The sequence below is a fragment of the Phyllobates terribilis genome, unplaced genomic scaffold, assembly GCF_046119375.1.
Source record: "Phyllobates terribilis strain yellow unplaced genomic scaffold, ASM4611937v1 Scaffold_1__5_contigs__length_1240528914, whole genome shotgun sequence".
Taxonomy (NCBI): domain Eukaryota; kingdom Metazoa; phylum Chordata; class Amphibia; order Anura; family Dendrobatidae; genus Phyllobates; species Phyllobates terribilis.
The window spans coordinates 1,079,653,061-1,079,673,071 of record NW_027362761.1 but is presented as its reverse complement, the minus strand read 5'-3'; the positions used below and the strand labels follow the sequence as shown (position 1 = coordinate 1,079,673,071).

Below are 20,011 nucleotides of genomic sequence, written 5' to 3'. Positions count from 1 at the left end.
ATTTGGCGGACCTTTCACGAAGCATCCTGAGTCTTCAAAAAAAATTGGCAATGCTGACCCGGAGCTGTCGTAAAAATGCCAAGTTGCAGACATTTTGCAACATTTCAAACAGTTTTAAGGCAAAATTCTGTTAAACTCTTTGCTGGAGCAGGGGTCTAAAGGTACATTTTTTTTTTATTAGGGCTATGTCCTTTTAAATGGTTCTGTGCTTGGTTTGAACAGTTATTTTGTGCTGATAGTTTGCTAATATTTTTCAAAAAGACAGTCTCTTATATACTAATATTTTCTGCTTTCCTGTATTGTACAGCAGATTTTTTTCTTAGATTAGGGTAGGAAAAATGGGTGGGAATCCAGCACAATATAGGATTCTGATCGGTGTCTCTTTGACTCCCTTGGTCAAACCTTTGGGTAAAGGCCAAGAATGAACATCTGTTATTTTCCGCAAGCACTGATGATGCATTTTTTTCATTAACAAGTACTGAATCTGGTCCTAGTGAAGTAGAGATCATGAAAGGGCTTTGGAAATAGACCTAGCCATTGTCATTGAAACTGCTTTATGAGGCTGATATGTATATTTAGTGCCCGTGTTTTATACATTGACAGGTAAGGATGCCATCTTTAATTAAAACTCCAATGAAATCTCTTGAAGAAATCAAGCAGATGTTTCAAAGGTTCTCTGTTCGGAAAAGCAGTTCCACCTCTCTGTCCAGTGCAAAAGATTCATCCTCAGAAACGCCCAACAACTTCATGAACAAAGTGCCCCTCTTCGGCAGAATGAAGCTGGCTTCTCCTGCTGAGGGCGAGCGATCTTTGGAGGTTAGTCTGGATGCCACTAGTGAAATGCCCCTGGAAGGCCTGGACAAGTCAGACCTTGCGAGTCCTAATTATGCCGCCGATAAACCTACTGCCTGTGAGCTTTACTATGAAGCCGAGTCCCCGGATGAAGCTGCGTTGGTTCATGCTGCTCGAGCTTATAAATGCACCCTTCTGTCTCGGACTCCTGACCACGTCACTGTGGAGCTTGGCTTTCTTGGGCCTTTATCATTTCAGTTACTGCACATTTTGCCATTTGACTCTGTAAGGAAAAGGATGTCTGTTGTGGTGCGGCATCCCATGTCCAATGAGGTAGTGGTCTATACAAAAGGTGCTGACTCCGTAATAATGGATCTCCTCGCCTTGGCTTCCAATGGTAAGTTTTGTGTCCCTTTTTCAAATGTAAAATTTGAACATATCACATAATTGATTTTCCTTTTAAAGCAGATATGTCACCAGATTTCCCAATGCAAACTTCATACATTAATAAATATCCTTGTACTGATGAGGCTGGTGTAGTTACTTAAAAAAAAACATGTCAAAATGGCTGTATATTGCGGATATACACTGCTCAAAAAAATAAAGGGACATCCTAGTTCTAAATAAATGAAATATTCTCATTGAATACTTTGTTCTGTACAAAGTTGAATGTGCTGACAACAAAATCACACAAAAATCATCAATGGAAATCAAATTTATTAACCAATGGTGGCTTGGATTTGGAGTCACCCCCAAAATTAAAGTGGAAAAACACACTACAGGCTGATCCAACTTTGATGTAATATCCTTAAAACAAGTCAAAATTAGGCTCAGTATTGTGTGTGGCCTCCACCTGCCTGTATGACCTCCCTACAACGTCTGGGCATGCTCCTGATGAGGTTGCGGATGGTCTCCTGTGGGATCTCCTCCCAGACCTGGACTAAAGCATCCACCAACTCTTGGACAGTCTGTGGTGCAACGTGACGTTGGTGGATGGAGCGAGACTTGATGTCCCAGATGTGCTCAATCGGATTCAGGTCTGGGGAACGGGCTGGCCAGTCCATAGCTTCAATGCCTTCATCTTGCAGGAACTGCTGACACACTCCAGCCACATGAGGTCTGGCATTGTCCTGCATTAGGAGGAACCCAGGGCCAACTGCACCAGCATATGGTCTCACAAGGGGGTCTGAGGATCTCATCTCAGTACCTAATGACAGGCTACCTCTGGTGAGCACATGGAGGGCTGTGCGGCCCTCCAAAGAAATGACACTCCACACCATTACTGATCCACTGCCAAACCGGTCATGCTGAAGGATGTTGCAGGCAGCAGATCGCTCTCCACGGCGTCTCCAGACTGTCACGTCTGTCACATGTGCTCAGTGTGAATCTTCTTTTATCTGTGAAGAGCACAGGGTGTCAGTGGCGACTTTGCCAATCCTGTTGCTCTGTGGCAAATGCCAAGCGTCCTGCACGGTGTTGGGCTGTGAGCACAACCCCCATTGTTGGACGTCGGGACCTCATACCGCCCTCATGAAGTCGGTTTCTAACCTTTTGTGCAGACACATGCACATTTGTGGCCTGCTGGAGGTCAGTTTGCAGGGCTCTGGCAGTGCTCCTCCTGTTCCTCCTTGCACAAAGGCGAAGGTAGCGGTCCTGCTGCTGGGTTGTTGCCCTCCTACGGCCCCCTCCACGTCTCCTGGTGAACTGGCCTGTCTCCTGGTAGCGCCTCCATCCTATGGACACTACGCTAACAGACACAGCAAACCTTCTTGCCACAGCTCGTATTGATGTGCCATCCTGGATGAGCTGCACTACCTGAGCAACTTCTGTGGGTTGTAGAGTCCGTCTCATGCTACCACAAGTGTGAAAGCACAACCAACATTTAAAAGTGACCAAAGCATCAGCCAGAAAGCATTGGTACTGAGATGTGGTCTGTGGTCCCCACCTGCAGAACCACTCCTTTATTGAGGGTGTCTTGATAATTGCCAATAATTTCCATCTATTGTCTATTCCTTTTGCACAACAGCATGTGAAATTGATTGTCAATCCGTGTTGCTTCCTCAGTGGACAGTTTGATTTCACAGAAGTTTGATTTACTTGGAGTTATATTCTGTTGTTTAAGCGTTCCCTTTTATTTTTTTGAGCAGTGTAAAAGAAAAGTGAGGAAACTCATGAGTCCAAGAGTATTTAGTTTCTGTCCACCAAGTTTGACTGACAGCTGCAGCTTGTACTGAGCAGCGTGAGATTTTAACAGCAACAGGGAGGAGGGACACTGAAAATCTTATCAGGCAAGGTGAACGGAGATTTAGTTTACATTTTCAAAAAAAGATTCTACAACGATTTGGTCATAGATTTTGAAATTAAGTACACACGTGCATCGTGTCTAAAAGCTTTATTTATCAATGTATCAATTACATTGTGACTGTCAGATCCCCATTAAGCCATCATCAACCTCATAGTCCTGCAGCTAATAGATTTTCTGGCTTTTTTTTTTTATTATAAATGAGTACATTGGGGGGGAGGGGGGGCTATAATCGTATATAAGGCAAAATCCCTTAGGGATTTAACACAAAAACAAATTTTGGAAGTGATTGTTTTTTTAACTGATTTGTTTAAAAGGGTATCTTTCAGCAGGGTTTTCCTATGTAATCTGAAAGCAGCATGATGCAGGATCAGAGTCTCTGATTACAGAGATGTCACTTACTGGGCTGTGTTTTGCTGTTTCAATGCAATCTGGGTTTTATCAGCAGGATATTATCAATACAGGAAAACTGGCCTCGTGCCTCTTAGTCCAACCTTGTCCCCAGCACTGATTATCAGCTCTCTGTCACTATACAATGTACATAGAAAGCTGTGATGTGAATGGGGTTATACAGGGCTCAACATCTGAGCTCTGCTAGATCTGCAGCAGAGAAAACTGTGACTCTATCACAACTGCTGCACCCAGTAATCTAAGTGATACTTCGCTGGAATCAGGATCTCTGTCCCTTCATCATGCTGCTGACAGATTGCATGACAAAATCTGCTTGCATTCCCTTTAACCTTTGTTTTTTTCCTCTTTTAGAACATTTAGTAGATCCATGAACATTTATCCCTCATTGCTCAGACATATATATGTAGTGTTTTTTTTTTTTTTTATTGTAGCTAATCTTCAGTTATTTTGTGTTTTCAGATGACAAAACTGAATTACTCCAGGCGGAGATCCGAACACTGACACAGAAACATTTAGATAAATATGCTAAAGGGGGACTCCGCACTTTATGTATTGCAAAAAAGGTACCATACAAAATAATCGCACTAACAGGAATGCCAGTGGATTCCTCCCCCATCAGCTATTAGTGCTGGGGAAACTAATTCAGGCATTCACAGGTTTGCTATAATTCAAGTATAAAGAGAAACAGATCTTTAATTGAGTTACACTCCATATTCTAATGAATCCTGTAAGAGTACCCATCAGTCTAGGAAAGTCACAAAAAATTACAGTAGATGAAATTAGAAGACTTAACGCAACATGTTGTTAGCAAATCAGATGATCTCCTTCATTAATGGGCCACGTTTACACCTTCAGTATTTGGTCAGTCTTTTACATCAGTATTTGTAAGCCAAAACCAGGAGTGGAACAATCAGAGGAAAAGTATAATAGAAACACGTCACCACTTCTGTATTTATCACCCACTCCTGGTTTTGGCTTACACATACTGAGGTAAAATACTGACCAAATATTGAATGTGTGAATGTGGCCTTAGGGGAAAGTCAGACAGCAGTATAAATCGGACAGAGATTGGAGCGCAGTGCTCGGACTGGCCGGCGGTTCTCCTGACCGGAGTGTGACATCTGCATAGAAATACATGAAGCTGTCACACTCTGGTTGGAAGAGCCGCCAGCCAGCCGGAGCGTTGCGTTCTGATTTGAAAGGCTATCTTTCCTTACAGGGACAGGGATTTTTTTACTTTCAAAATCTGGTGATATTCTTTTCTTTGAGAAATACAACCTGGGATTGGAGAGTCAATTCTATCCAGCACCTGTGATTACTGGGCCCTTGCAATGTCATGACGTAATGTGATGTCACTTGGCCTCATGATGTTCATTGCGACATCACAAGATCCTACCAATAGTCACCTAAGATACCGGCATTCGATGGCCTGCTGTGAGCGTTCACACTGTCTTTGTCCGGCTGCCACAAAGTACCGACATGAACACCAGACCAGGGTCTTGCAAATCATTTTGCTAAGCTCTCATTGTGGTGGAGACTTTGCTAGTAATCCATTATACTAATCCATTATGGTGTGTGCTGTATTCTCTGTATTCTGTAGGTTATGACCAATGCGGAGTATGCGGAATGGCTGCACAACCACAGTGTAGCAGAAACCAGTATTGATAACCGGGAGGAACTCTTATACGAGTCCGCACTTAAACTGGAAACAGATCTAATACTGCTCGGTAAGTTTCTGCTCTTACAAAAGCCATGAATACAGAAGGTAGACAACCTGGCACCAGAACAGATCCTAGTGGATTCAGCCATTAAGCTGTGACTTATTCCCAGTGTACTACTGTACAAGACTACATGTACATGTGCTATCTCCTTACCTGTGTGACTAAATACAGTACAGACCAAAAGTTTGGACACACCTCATTTAAAGATTTTTCTGTATTTTCATGACTATGAAAATTGTACATTTACACGGAAGGCATCAAAACTATGAATTAACACGTGGAATTATATACTTAACAAAAAAGTGTGAAACAACTGAAAATATGTCTTATATTCTAGGTTCTTCAAAGTAGCCACCTTTTGCTTTGATGACTGCTTTGCACACTCTTGGCATTCTCTTGATGAGCTTCAAGAGGTAGTCACCGGAAATGGTTTTCACTTCACAGGTGTGCCCTGTCAGGTTTAATAAATGGGATTTCTTGCCTTATAAATGGGGTTGGGACCATCAGTTGTGTTGTGCAGAAGTCTGGTGGATACACAGCTGATAGTCCTACTGAATAGACTGTTAGCTGCTTTTTTCTTGCCATAATACACATTCTAAGTACAGTAAAGAAAAACGAATGGCCATCATTACTTTAAGAAATGAAGGTCAGTCAGTGCGAAAAATTGGGCAAACTTTGAAAGTGTCCCCAAGTGCAGTTGCAAAAACCATCAAGCGCTACAAAGAAACTGGCTCACATGAGAACCGCCTCAGGAAAGGAAGACTAAGAGTCACCTCTGCTTCTGAGGATAAGTTTATCCGAGTCAGAAATTGCAAGTTAAAAGCAGCTCAGATTAGAGACCAGGTCAATGCCACACAGAGTTCTAGCAGCAGACACATCTTTTCTACAACTGTTAAGAGGAGACTTTGTCCCGCAGGCCTTCATGGTAAAATAGCTGCTAAGAAACCACTGCTAAGGACAGGCCACAAGCAAAAGAGACTTGTTTGGGCTAAAGAACACAAGGAATGGACATTAGACCAGTGGAAATCTGTGCTTTGGTCTGATGAGTCCAAGTTTGAGATCTTTGGTTCCAACCACCGTGTCTTTGTGTGACACAGAAAAGGTGAACGGATGGACTCTACATGCCTGGTTCCCACCGTGAAGCATGGAGGAGGAGGTGTGATGGTGTGGGGGTGCTTTGCTGGTGACACTGTTGGGGATTTATTCAAAATTGAAGGCATACTGAACCAGCATGGCTACCACAGCATCTTGCAGCGGCATGCTATTCCATCCGGTTTGCTTTTAGTTGGACCATAATTTATTTTTCAACAGGACAATGACCCCAAACACACCTCCAGGCTGTGTAAGGGCTATTTGACCAAGAATGAGAGTGATGGGGTGCTACGCCAGATGACCTGGCCTCCACAGTCACCAGACCTGAACCTAATCAAGATGGTTTGGGGAGAGCTGGACCGCAGAGTGAAGGCAAAAGGGCCAACAAGTGCTAAGCATCTCTGGGAACTCCTTCAAGATTGTTGGAAGACCATTTCCGGTGACTACCTCTTGAAGCTCATCAAGAGAATGCCAAGAGTGTGCAAAGCAGTCATCATCAGTAAAAGGTGGCTACTTTGAAGAACCTTGAATATAAGACATATTTTCAGTTGTTTCACACTTTTTTGTTAAGTATATAATTCCACATGTGTTAATTCATAGTTTTGATGCCTTCAGTGTGAATGTACAATTTTCATAGTCATGAAAATACAGAAAAATCTTTAAATGAGAAGGTGTGTCCAAACTTTTGGTCTGTACTGTATGTTCAAGCTAATATAGGAAGTTTCACAAGAGAATGAGGAAGCTTGAGGTGTAAACCCTCCCAATGGTATTACATTGTGGGAAAGGTCTCACCCCAGGAGGGGGTTGGAGTTCTGCCTTTTTAGTCTTTGAGCATTGATCAGCATATTGTTGTGGCCACATCTTTTCCTCTATTTCTAAACGCTGCACATTTTAAGAGAAAAAGATGTACTGAGTCAAGCTGTATCGCTTGGGTTTTTGGGATCCAAAATTCTTGCTGATACTTTAGATTCATCCTACGTTCTGCAACATCTAGACCACCATGTACCAGTTCTTTGATTAGACTGTGACTTGTACACCATTTCAGGAGCCACTGGTATAGAAGACCGTCTGCAGGAAGGTGTTCCAGAGACTATAGAGTCTCTAAGAAAAGCTGGTATCAAAATTTGGATGCTTACTGGGGACAAGGAAGAGACTGCCGTCAATATTGCTTATTCTTGCCAACTCCTAGAACATAGTTACAAAATCTTCACAGTCACCAGACAAGAAAAGGTCGGTATAGATATATACACATATGGTTAGTGAGAATGTTACTTAACCCTTGTTCATGGTTGTGGGTGTTTTGAGCCTTGATTCCCAGAGCAAAATTGTAACTGTTGGAAAATGTAATATTTTACAGCTCTCTCATTGTGGCAAAATGGATGGAAAAGAAAATTAAATAGATTAATGGAAATAATTTTGTTCTTCTCTAGGGTAATGGTTTCACTCAATTATGTGCCCCAAAAATTAGCTTTGTGTGCTACAGTCCATAGCCTTACCAAATACGTACACGTGTTCCTATAGTGCCAGGAATATAGTGAAGTAATTACGGCATCCCCCTCTACTCCTCCTTGGTCAGACCTCATCTGGAATACTGTGTACAGTTCTGGGCACCACATTTTAAAAAAGACATCAAAATACTGGAGCAAGTTCAGAGAAGAGCTACCAGGATGGTGAGTGGACTGCAAACTATGTCCTATGAGGAACGGTTAGAGGATCTGGGAATGTTTAACGTGCTAAAAAGAAGACTGAAAGGAGACTTAATAGCTGTCTACAAATATCTGAAGGGCTGTCACAGTGTAGAGGGATCATCCTTATTCTCATTTGCACATGGAAACACAAGAAATAATGGAATGAAACTGAACGGGAGAAGATACAGATTAGATATTAGAAAAAACTTGTTGACAGTGAGGGTGATCAATGAGTGGACCAGGCGGCCATGAGAGGTGGTGAGTTCTCTTCTCTATCAATGGGAGTCTTCACACAGAGGCTGCACAGACATGTGTCTGAGATGGTTTAGTGAATCGTGCATTGAGCAGGGGGTTGGACACGATGACCCCGGAGGTCCCCCCAACTGTAACATTCTAGGATTCTATGAAAAAAGACCCAGTTTTAGTTTGAGACTTCTCTCCCTTCTGCCCCCCAATACTGGGCCTCAAAGAATTCTTGTGAAATCATTACGAACATGGAATTGATTGTTCCATTTCCCTTCCCCAATCCAACGGATGGAGCGGGAATTGCTCAGTTTATCTGCTTAGTCAGAGGCAGGAAAGGTTGAATGTCATAATAAATACCTATTATACCTATACCTGTTTTTGCTCATGACAAGAAATGTAAACCATGTTACTGGAAATGTGTTTTGCAATTGCAGATTTTTTTGCAATTCTCCCTGGTGTTTCCAGATTGTCTGTATGTCTACATTTTCCTCTATTTGTAATATTTTAACATGAGAATTTGTATTTATTTCCCCTTTGTACTCCCGATAGGCAACATGTGAGGCTTTGATGGACCACATCATCGCTGAAATGCAAAGACACTTATTGTCTAGTAATTCTTTAAAAGAAGAGAACTCGTTTAACTCCTCTTTTGAGAAAGAAAATGTTGACTTTGCCTTGATAATCGATGGGAAGAGCCTAGAGTTTACACTACATGAAACGCTGGAGAAGAAGTTCCTCTACCTCACTCAGCATTGCAGAGCTGTCATATGCTGCAGAGCAACTCCTCTGCAGAAAAGCCAAGTGGTGAAACTGGTCCGGAATAGCATGCACGTCATGACTCTGGCCATCGGTTAGTAGCAATTTGTCACTGAAGATTGAAGATTAAAAGGGATTGTCCAGAAGTGACATATTGATGACCTGCCTGTCAATATCAAATCTTTGGGTTTGCAATATCACCAATCAGCTGTTGTCTGCTCAGTAATGGCCGGATGTAAATAGCGTATAGAACCATAACAACATGGCTCCATACATTGCTTATTGGCACCTCCTGGATACTGCCCTTTATCTCCCATTCACTTGAATAGGAGCTGAGCTCTAGTAAGAGAGCGACCTATAAACTAGGCACTGGACTGTTTTGGCTATGGACATAGTTTCCAGTTGGCCACCACCAAAGCTGATTAGTGCGGTTGCCAGGGGTCACTCCTCCATTGATCTTGTATTGCTGACCTATACTTGTCATGGACTAACATATTGATGATCCATGCTAAGTCCTTTAAACATTTGACTGTGGTATTGTTATTTCGTTCTAGTAGCACAAAATTATAAGTAGTTTAAAGGGAATCTAAGCAGGTTGTTTTTTTTGTTTAATATAAGAGCAGCGTAATGTAAGGGCAGAGAGCCTAATTCCAGCGATGTGTCACGTACTCAACAACTTGTTTGTAGTTTCAATACAATTAGTGTTTCTTTATCGCTTCATTGGGGGACACAGGTAACCATGGGTGCTGTGTCCCCCAATGAAGGCTCCAAGAAAGAGATGTTACGGTGAGTACCAAAAATCCATCTTTTATCAGCAAGAGATTCACTACCATGTGAGCTAGTCAAGCTAAGCTGTGTAACCCCGCCCCCACCACTGATTGGCAGCTTGCTGAGAATGTACACAGGAAGCTGCCAATCAGTGGTGTGGGTGGGGTTATACACAGCTCAGCATTCTGAGCACTGCTGGATCTACAGCTGAGAAAACAGGGGTTATATCAAAACTGCACCAAGCAGGTCCAGTAAGTGATACATTGCTGAAATCAGGGGTTCTGTCCCTACCTCATGCTGCTCTCAGATTACATGACAAAAACCTGCTGACAGATTCCCTTTATAAGAATTTCAAACTTATCTAAAACACCAGAGATTTCTGTGTTGGATAACTGTGGCAGTGTATATCATTGACACCAGTGGGAGCCAACATAACCCCTAGTAACAAACACAGATCATGAGAATGTTCAGGTTATTGATTACTGATAAATTTGTGGCTTCATCAAATGAAAGCCTATCTAAAACAGGTGTATGATTAAGTTCTCACTGTACAAATGCATGTCCAGAAAATGTCCACATAGAAACATAATGTGCTCCGCTGTAATTGTCCCCGAGCATATACAGTACAGACCAAAAGTTTGGACACACCTTCTCATTTAAAGATTTTTCTGTATTTTCTTGACTATGAAAATTGTACATTCACACTGAAGGCATCAAAACTGTGAATTAACACATGTGGAATTATATACTTAACAAAAAAGTGTGAAACAACTGAAAATATGTCTTATATTCTAGGTTCTTCAAAGTAGCCACCTTTTGCTTTGATGACTGCTTTGCACACTCTTGGCATTCTCTTGATGAGCTTCAAGAGGTAGTCACCGGAAATGGTCTTCCAACAATCTTGAAGGAGTTCCCAGAGATGCTTAGCACTTGTTGGCCCTTTTGCCTTCACTCTGCGGTCCAGCTCACCCCAAACCATCTCGATTGGGTTAAAGTCTGGTGACTGTGGAGGCCAGGTCATCTGGCGTAGCACCCCATCACTCTCCTTCTTGGTCAAATAGCCCTTACACAGCCTGGAGGTGTGTTTGGGGTCATTGTCCTGTTGAAAAATAAATGATGGTCCAACTAAACGCAAACCGGATGGAATAGCATGCCGCTGCCAGATGCTGTGGTAGCCATGCTTGTTCAGTATGCCTTCAATTTTGAATAAATCCCCAACAGTGTCACCAGCAAAGCACCCCCACACCATCACACCTCCTCCTCCATGCTTCACGGTGGGAACAAGGTATGTAGAGTCCATCCGTTCACCTTTTCTGCGCCGCACAAAGACACGGTGGTTGGAACCAAAGATCTCAAATTTGGACTCATCAGACCAAAGCACAGATTTCCACTGGTCTAATGTCCATTCCTTGTGTTCTTTAGCCCAAACAAGTCTCTTCTGCTTGTTGCCTGTCCTTAGCAGTGGTTTCCTAGCAGCTATTTTACCATGAAAGCCTGCTGCACAAAGTCTCCTCTTAACAGTTGTTGTAGAGATGTGTCTGCTGCTAGAACTCTGTGTGGCATTGACCTGGTCTCTAATCTGAGCTGCTGTTAACCTGCGATTTCTGAGGCTGGTGACTCGGATAAACTTATCCTCAGAAGCAGAGGTGACTCTTGGTCTTCCTTTCCTGGGGCGGTCCTCATGTGAGCCAGTTTCTTTGTAGCGCTTGATGGTTTTTGCAACTGCACTTGGGGACACTTTCAAAGTTTTCCCAATTTTTCGGACTGACTGACCTTCATTTCTTAAAGTAATGATGGCCAATCGTTTTTCTTTACTGTACTTAGCTGCTTTTTTCTTGCCATAATACAAATTCTAACAGTCTATTCAGTAGGACTATCAGCTGTGTATCCACCAGACTTCTGCACAACACAACTGATGGTCCCAACCCCATTTATAAGGCAAGAAATCCCACTTATTAAACCTGACAGGGCACACCTGTGAAGTGAAAACCATTTCCAGTGACTACGTCTTGAAGCCCATCAAGAGAATGCCAAGAGTGTGCAAAGCAGTCATCAAAGCAAAAGGTGGGTACTTTGAAGAACCTAGAATATAAGACATATTTTCGGTTGTTTCACACTTTTTGTTAAGTATATAATTCCACATGTGTTAATTCATAGTTTTGATGCCTTCAGTGTGAATGTACAATTTTCATAGTCATGAAAATACAGAAATTTGTTTAAATGAGAAGGTGTATCCAAACTTTTCTCTGTACTGTATGAATGAAGGCCCAATCTTCATACTATGGCTCTCCAGCCGGTAGCGTTCACAGTAACCTTAGGTGTGCAGTCCGATAGAAAGCGATAAGTGGGTGACATCCCCCACCCGTGAGGACTGAGCCAACTAAAAGAGTAAACTTCAACAAATTTGTCAACAGCCTAAATCACTGTGATAAATTTGGCACACTTTAAAGGGTTGGTCCCATCTTCAATCTTCAGGAGCGACCACTCCCCTGCTCCCGGCTCCCTGCCAGTCCAAACCATGTGCTCTTCTGCAGGCTGTTAGGTCTCGGCATGTTCCGCTCCCTCCCTAGTTATAATCATTGCCCAGACAACGGCTTTAATGGGTTGGAGTTTTCTTTTTCTTTCCATAGTCTTCAAATGCATTGAAATAATCTTACTCAGCTGTATGTATTTTGTCCCCCGTCCCCCCCCAAGGTGATGGTGCCAATGATGTGAGCATGATTCAGATTGCTGATGTTGGCGTGGGTATTTCTGGACAAGAGGGCATGCAGGTACAAGAAAGTGTTAACTGTGAGAAATTCATCAAATAAACTAGCCCGAATAGTGAATGTCATTGGTTTTGTATAATACATGAAAGTATGGAAAGGAAGGGACTGTTTTAGCAAATTAAGAATCTGATTTCCCAGAACTCAGTAACTATTCGTTTCATACTCCTGATAGATGAAACTGGGTTTTGATCATGTGAAGGAAGCACCGGTCACAGTTATGGTATCGGAGTGAACGTGTGACTAGTGCTATAGCAGGGCTACAGTGAGCCACCAGGCTAAATCTAATATGTCAGTCCACATGGCACATGTATAGTCAGCATACCTGGTGCTCTTCTTGCAAAGCTCCCTGCTGCAGTTCCTCTGTTCTGGCACCTGGACTATTTTTCTTAAAATGACTCAAACATTACTATTCTTTCTGTACAAAGTCAGACACCTTCCTCTGCTCTCTGAGAAGACAAGATGTGCCATGTATAGTGACATTTTTAGGTTTCAACTTACAGGTCACATCAAGCCTGGACAGAACAGATTGTGTAAGGTTTCCATGACCCTCTGAGGTAGGTAAGTAGTCAATTTATGTATAGGTAGGGTCAAATTATGAGGCATTAAAGGTTTTTTTTAAGCCTATCTTATTTGACTGCAGACTGCCAAATTGTGACAGTGTGTAATGTGCACCCAGTCATGATTCCCCTGTTTCTGCAGTGTAAATGGGCAGTCATGTGGCTGCATGTATGCAATTTGAAAACTTGCAGTCGCAGGGCAACTAGATTCTCCTACACTTCTCACATTGTTCTGTTGTTTTACATACAGTCACGTCATATTCCACTTGTGCTGCAAAAACTGGGGAATGACAGTGTACATATTTCACATGGTCACAATTTGTGACTGCTCAGTTTTTTCTTTTGAGTCTGGGAAAACTCCTTTTAACTAGCTCATTTGCTAGTCTGGCTTGGTTGATAGGGAGCCATTTGCCGCCAAGCCATGTAACCACACATTGATTGGCACAAATTGCAGTGCAAAACTTTTTCTTGCCTTATTTTTAGGTTGCAGGAAGAGCATGGCAACTAGAGGTTAATGTAAGCACAGTAATGTTTGCCTCAACATCTGGTAGTCCCCCATAGACTGAACCCAGGGGAAGGTGCTGATGTGTCTCCCCTTGTTTCTGACCTGCAGGCCGTTATGTCAAGTGATTTTGCAGTCTCACACTTTAAACATCTGAGGAAGCTGCTGCTTGTTCATGGGCATTGGTGTTATACTCGACTAGCAAATATGATTCTCTACTTTTTCTACAAAAATGTGGTAAGTAAATTATATGAAACATTTATTATGAATCCCTTTAAGTGATGTCACAATGTTCCAAAAATCCAGTAAGAACGGTCATAAACGAGACGTAACCTACCGTGACACCATCCTGCTCTACAAGCAACATAATATATATGGATATATGGAGGTTATCCAACTCGCCAGATTGTACCTTGCTGTATGGTCCTCTCGGAGAGGAGATCTGTAATTGGTGTCCGGCAGCTGTCTGTCCCTTCCCACAATCACAGTAAACCTGGCTGTGTAGTCCATCCTAGATGACATGTATATTGGGGGAGTCTGGAGAGTTTCTCAGGTTTTTCTATTGTTTATGACCAACCTTTATATTCTGCTTTCCACAGTCACACTCGGGCTATTTTTGATTGCCAAAAAAACAAATACTAGATTTTTCATCTGAATAATCCGACCCATGTGAACGGGTCCTAACGTGAGATGTGTGTTGCAATTTTTAGAAACCATCTTTTTGCTGATTCCAACATACATGTGTGGTAACCTCATGTGGTGTACGGCAGAGGGTTGTGCTCCTGGCGGTGTATAATCTGCGTCACGGTGGTCAAGCTTTGTCACAATGAGCCTCCCCCCCCCCCTCTCTCCAAATACAAATACACAAAGTTCCACAATAAAAATAAAATGTAACAGCGGGATATAGTTTGTCACAACGCCAGATGCGTATCGGACAATTGAAGATCGGCCTCTGAACACAGGGCTGAAAACGAATCCCAAATCTACGCACATCAGAGAGAGTAATGTTATGAATGAGGATTTGCACAATGGCTGCCTCGTTAGGTAGAGTATGATGATGGGTGGCGGTGGTTGTTTGTTCAGCTAATCCCCAATCATGAAGAAGCGGTGTTAACTTAAAAAGAACAGTCTTCTTACAAATGATAACGGGATTAATGACTTTATACCAATAGTAGGTAATTGGTGGTCAAATTTACACTCCTAGTTGAAGGTTGACCCATACATGTGGACTCTGTGTGATACTTGTCCTAACTATTCAATTCACTGGTTCTCAGGCGGTCTCTCTGGTAACCTTCACCCAATATTCCTTACTTAGGGCTGAGCTGTGCTTCTCCTCTGAGGTGTTTTTTCCTTCCTGGAGAAGATGCAATTCCAATCTACCCAATCTGAAGGCTGTCAGCTCTCCTTTTTTTATTGGTCTTTTCTAGACCCAGGAGCCAGTGGAAGAGAACAACCTCTCCCTGTTGCAGTCTGCCTTCCTCTACTGATTTCTCTCTCCTGTGTTTCTTTTCCGCTGCAATCATTGGCTGACTGCCAGGGGAGCTTGTTCCATCTGTTTACAGAAACTTCTGCATAACATCAAAACTGAGTCATGTAAACAAGCCCCTGATAAGGAAGATCAACCCTCTGAGTGCTGCTTGTCAGCAGGTCTCACAATATGTTGCAACATACAGTTTACACAGAAATCGCATTATTTGCATGGTACACACCATACATCCAGTATCCCATGGAGATGGCCACTTTGTGGGATACCACGCATATACATGTTTGTGCCCAAATGATGAACCAGTGGGACAACAGCTGTATGCAGTCTTTGAAGGGGTATTTGCAAGTTTAGAGGTTATCCCATATCCTTGGGATAGGGGATTATTTCTTAATCGCTGGGTCTCCCATTGATCCCGAGAACTGTGGCTCTTCAAAATATGGTCGATCATTCTTATGGAAATGCCAAAGACCAGCCAAGCACAGCACTCGATTTATCTCCAGTGGTAACATAAAGAATGAATGGAGCAGCAGTGTGCATGATTGACCTCCACTCCATTCACATGGGGATCTTCAGAGCCTTATTTTTCGGGCTCATTGGAGGCACCAGCGGTCGGCTCCACAGCATTCAGGAAATTATCCCTTATTTTATAGATAGGAGATAACTTCCAAACTTGGGAATACCCTGCCTAAGGCTTTAAGACTGTTATAGTTACTAAACAGACTTTTAAAAAAAAAATTGTCAGCTGGCACAAGAATGGAGAAGATGCTATGCTTTTTTTATATGTATTATTCATTCATTAAGCTGACTGAGTTGGATGGTTTTCATTCTTTTGCACATAGCAGAGTGAGACATACTAGCTGTAATAAATGTATAATTGTTGGCTTCATTGACTACATCACTGCAAGTTTGACAGGTATCCATTAATTATAACCGCCAGTTGGTTGCCGGTGTAGGGAACAGATTAACACCAGAATTTGATTGCTGTCATACCTGACCTGCTCACCTTTACTACAGTACGTTTACTTGACACTTTTTGACCACACAATCAAAAACTTCTAATTGTTACAGTTTTGCAATGAGATGAAAAACAGTAATTGGTGAAACATATAAAGGTAGTGTTACTATCCATAGTGGGCAAAAAACACATCCCAAACTGCGACAACTCGCTGTATAACAAAGGTCCCACTTCATCAAGACTAGCACTGGCGTAAGATGCGCCAAATTCATTAACGTTTTAGCTGCTGTGCGCCACTACAACAATTGTAATCTGGGGACTGGAGAACATTTCTGTCGTAATTTACTCGTTGTGGCACACATTTTGGTGAATATGTTGCCGTACCTTACACTCCTTCCTGGCTAAGCTCTACCCACTTATCAAAAAGTTACCGGAGCGGGCCAGGAATGGCATCAAAACTCCAAAAAGGGCAAAATCTTGCAACATTTCAAACAGTTTTACACAAAAATTTCTGGCGAAAAACGTCTGGTGAATTGGGGGCCCCATGCGTTTTGTTCCAGTTTTGACCACATGGGATATATCCACATGGGACTAATCCAATAAAGAAAAAGGTGGCACACTGCTGGAAGAGGTTGTGCTTGAGGAAAGGCCAATAGTCCTGTAATACTATAGCGTAAATCTCAGCACAAAAAAGACCAGCGTAGAAATTTTTGCCGAAAGTGTTTTTTGGGGGCTTTTTTGTTTTTTTTTTAAATTGTAATGTGGCACCGAAGAAAAGACAGGTTTTTGTCCAACTTCTCAATCAACTAGTGGTCTTTCTCAAGAACTACTACTGTACTGCTCACCAACCTTAAATCCCCTGCAAGTACCTGTACTGGTGTCCATGAGAGAGACCACTGGTTGACTGAAACATTGGACAAAAATCTGTCTTTTCTTTGGTGCCAGATTACAATAAACACTTTTACAGCAAGAATTTCTAGGTTTGTCTTTTTAGTGCTGTAGCTTACGCTATACTAATCCACTTAAGTTACACTTTTTATAGGATATAGAGACGTTTTGCCACTGATTTAGAAATGTGCGTTGCTGCACATTTTCCATTTGAAACTACTCGGCATGGGAACATGATTTAAAGCAACACTCCAGCTTTTTTTTTTGTTTTTATTCCAGCGCTGGAGTGGTGCCATTAATGTAAGGTCCTTGACCCTAGTATTCTTACCAACTGCCGTCTTCAGCTCTTCCCAGTGCCGCTCCGGTCCCGCGTCGCCATCTCATTGAGAGCTTGTGACCGTTCCCGCTGACTTCCGGTCAGTCAGAAGTTGTGGTCACAAGCTCTCAGTGTAAGTCTATAAGATACTCATTCTGGATCTCATAGACTTGCAGTGAGTTGTGACTTCCGGATCACCCAACAAACAGTGGATAGATGCGTCAGATCACAACCTGCAGAAGACAACCGAAGCGGCGCCGAGAACAGATGAAGATGTCCGCTGGTAAGTATAATAGTAGGGGCAGGGAACTTGGATTAACCACTACCATGATTAAAAAAAATAAAATGCTGGAGTGGTGCTGTAAGGCTAGGTTACGCAGTGCGGACAACGGGCTGTTGGGTGCCACATGGCTGCGAAGTGCACAGAGAAACCACATGTAGTTTAGCTCCAGTTGCTCTGAATGTGCAGCATGTTCAGGGGAAATGCATGAGCTGCTCCTGTACTTGCAGCACGGCACCCTACACTTTACTATTGTGCAGATTCAACCTCAAAAATGTAGAATTGTCCATTATTGAAATCTTTATCAAACAGATTAATAAAAAGAAATGTTCCCTCTCTCCAGATGTTTGTGAACCTTTTGTTCTGGTACCAGTTCTTCTGTGGGTTCTCCGGAACATCAATGGTGGATGTTTGGATGTTAATTCTCTTCAATCTGATTTTTACATCGGTGCCCCCAATTATCTATGGTGTTCTTGATAAAGATGTGTCTGCGGACACCCTGCTTGCTTTGCCAGAGCTCTACAAATCTGGGCAGACTTCCGAGGTAAGCACAACTCTGCACAGACAAACTCTTGTGTTTGCATGGGCTCCAGGTGGCTTTATTAGTCGTGCAGCACATTTCATTTTTTGTACCCTCTGGGCTAATTGTAGAGAGGACTTCTCCCTTAATTGCATTCAATATCATCTTTTATATCAAGTATACCCAGCATTAATATGGATTAATACTTTTTTTGTGATATGGATAACCTAAGGAAAATGAAGAGCGGAAATTGTAAACTATTCCATGCAGCTATGGGAATAGCTGTCTGTGTGAAACATTGTCAAACTGGCTACAAAAATCTGCCGCTTGTGGGTCGTCCTGGCTCATGCTGGTTTTACAGGAGTAGAGAAATATGGCTTCTGTCTTCGTATAGGTTTCGATGCCATTCACTTTAATTTAGCTAGACTGTAATACCAGACACAACATGTTGACAGGTTTGGCGCTGTTTCTGGATGCAGCCATGTATTCCTAATCCTGCTTAACCCACCCCCACCCTCTTAACAAAACATCTAGTGCAGAACTAAACCTCAGCGTTAAAGGGAATCTGTCACAAAGTTTTTGCTGCCTCATATGAGAACAGCATAATGTAGGGACAGAGACCCTAATTCCAGAGATAATATCAATTATTGGGCTTCTTGTAGTAGATCTGCTGCATCTCTACCAGTTCTCTGAATACTGAGCTCTGTATAACGCCGTCCTCACCACTGATTGGCAGCTTTCTGTGTACACTGTGCATAGGCAGAAAGCTGCCAATCTGTGGTGGGGGTGTGGTTATACACAGCTCATGAAAATGCAAGACAACATAACAGCAGGATTACTTGTCCTCCATTGATAATCTCCTGCTGATTAAAACAGGGATTTTTATCATAATTGCAGCAAGCAGCACAGTAAGTGACACATCACTGACATCAGGGTCTCTGTCCCTATATCATGCTGCACTCAGATCAGATGGCAATAACCTGGTGACATTCCCTTTTAACATGAATTGTTCTCATTACTAAATATGCAATGTACATCACTTCTAGGCTTACAAGAAATCCACGTTTTGGATCACCATACTGGATGCTTTCTATCAAAGTCTGGCATGCTTCTTCATCCCTTACTTTGTAAGTAGCAAAGTCATGGATACACTGAGTTTATTTGCTTTTACAAGTTGTGTGCTTTTGTTGTTTTCTGCAAAGTTTATGAAATATTTTTAACCTACATGTGGATTTTTCATTTTCCCTCAATGTCACCATGGTAATGCCCTTTATTCTTATCTGTATGTTCACTGTCAGTGACTGCATCTAGCCACACTCATTGGTGATGGCTTAACACGAAGAACTCTTTGGGCTTCTGTGATTTTCTGGGCACTTCTGGGACTCACAACCCGTTGGAGACTAATGGTGATTTATGTAAATGGGCCACATTTGCGAAGACTGGTATATCATATGCCATTTCTAATTTATTACATACAGAACATTAAAAAGAACCTGTTACGGAAAACTCTATTCACTTGTAGATATAGGGTTAATCTGCAGATAAATAACATTGCGGTGCTGCCGGCCACCTTACTGAAAGCGCAGCTATCAGGAGAAAAAGGACTTATTTCCTCCTGGGAGCTGCTGGCTTTCAGTCATAGGGGAAGTGCATGGAGCGAGTAGTCATCGCTCACTATTCATCTCTGTAAGCACACACCGGCACTTTGACTGACAGCTCATTCTGCAAAGATGCGATGCAGAGCAAGCTGTGATTACAGTCGCTGCTCACAGTATAGCGAGCGTGACAGTAGCCGCTCTGTGACTGAAAGCTGGCGGCTCCCATGAGGAAGAAAACGTTCTCCCAGTTTTCAGTAAGGCGTTCAAGCAGCATTGGGATGCTATTTACCTGCAGTTTAGCCCCATATCTTCAGGTAAATAGTGTTTTTTTGAGGTGACGGGTTCCCTTTAAATCTAGTAAGCAA

At 42.5% G+C, this 20,011-nt stretch overlaps 1 protein-coding gene across 3 annotated transcripts in view; it reads left to right on the top strand.

Moving 5' to 3' along the window:
- ATP10D (ATPase phospholipid transporting 10D (putative)) overlaps positions 1–20,011 on the top strand; it is a 111,441-nt gene that overhangs the window by 74,887 nt on the left and 16,543 nt on the right. For all 3 annotated transcript variants that reach the window (XM_073645538.1, XM_073645537.1, XM_073645539.1), the window contains exons 12-20: positions 604–1,189; positions 3,965–4,068; positions 5,106–5,232; positions 7,364–7,548; positions 8,802–9,102; positions 12,471–12,547; positions 13,715–13,840; positions 17,872–18,072; positions 19,095–19,175. In XM_073645538.1, the coding sequence (XP_073501639.1) occupies positions 604–1,189; positions 3,965–4,068; positions 5,106–5,232; positions 7,364–7,548; positions 8,802–9,102; positions 12,471–12,547; positions 13,715–13,840; positions 17,872–18,072; positions 19,095–19,175 (1,788 nt within the window). The remainder of the gene's footprint in view (positions 1–603; positions 1,190–3,964; positions 4,069–5,105; positions 5,233–7,363; positions 7,549–8,801; positions 9,103–12,470; positions 12,548–13,714; positions 13,841–17,871; positions 18,073–19,094; positions 19,176–20,011) is intronic.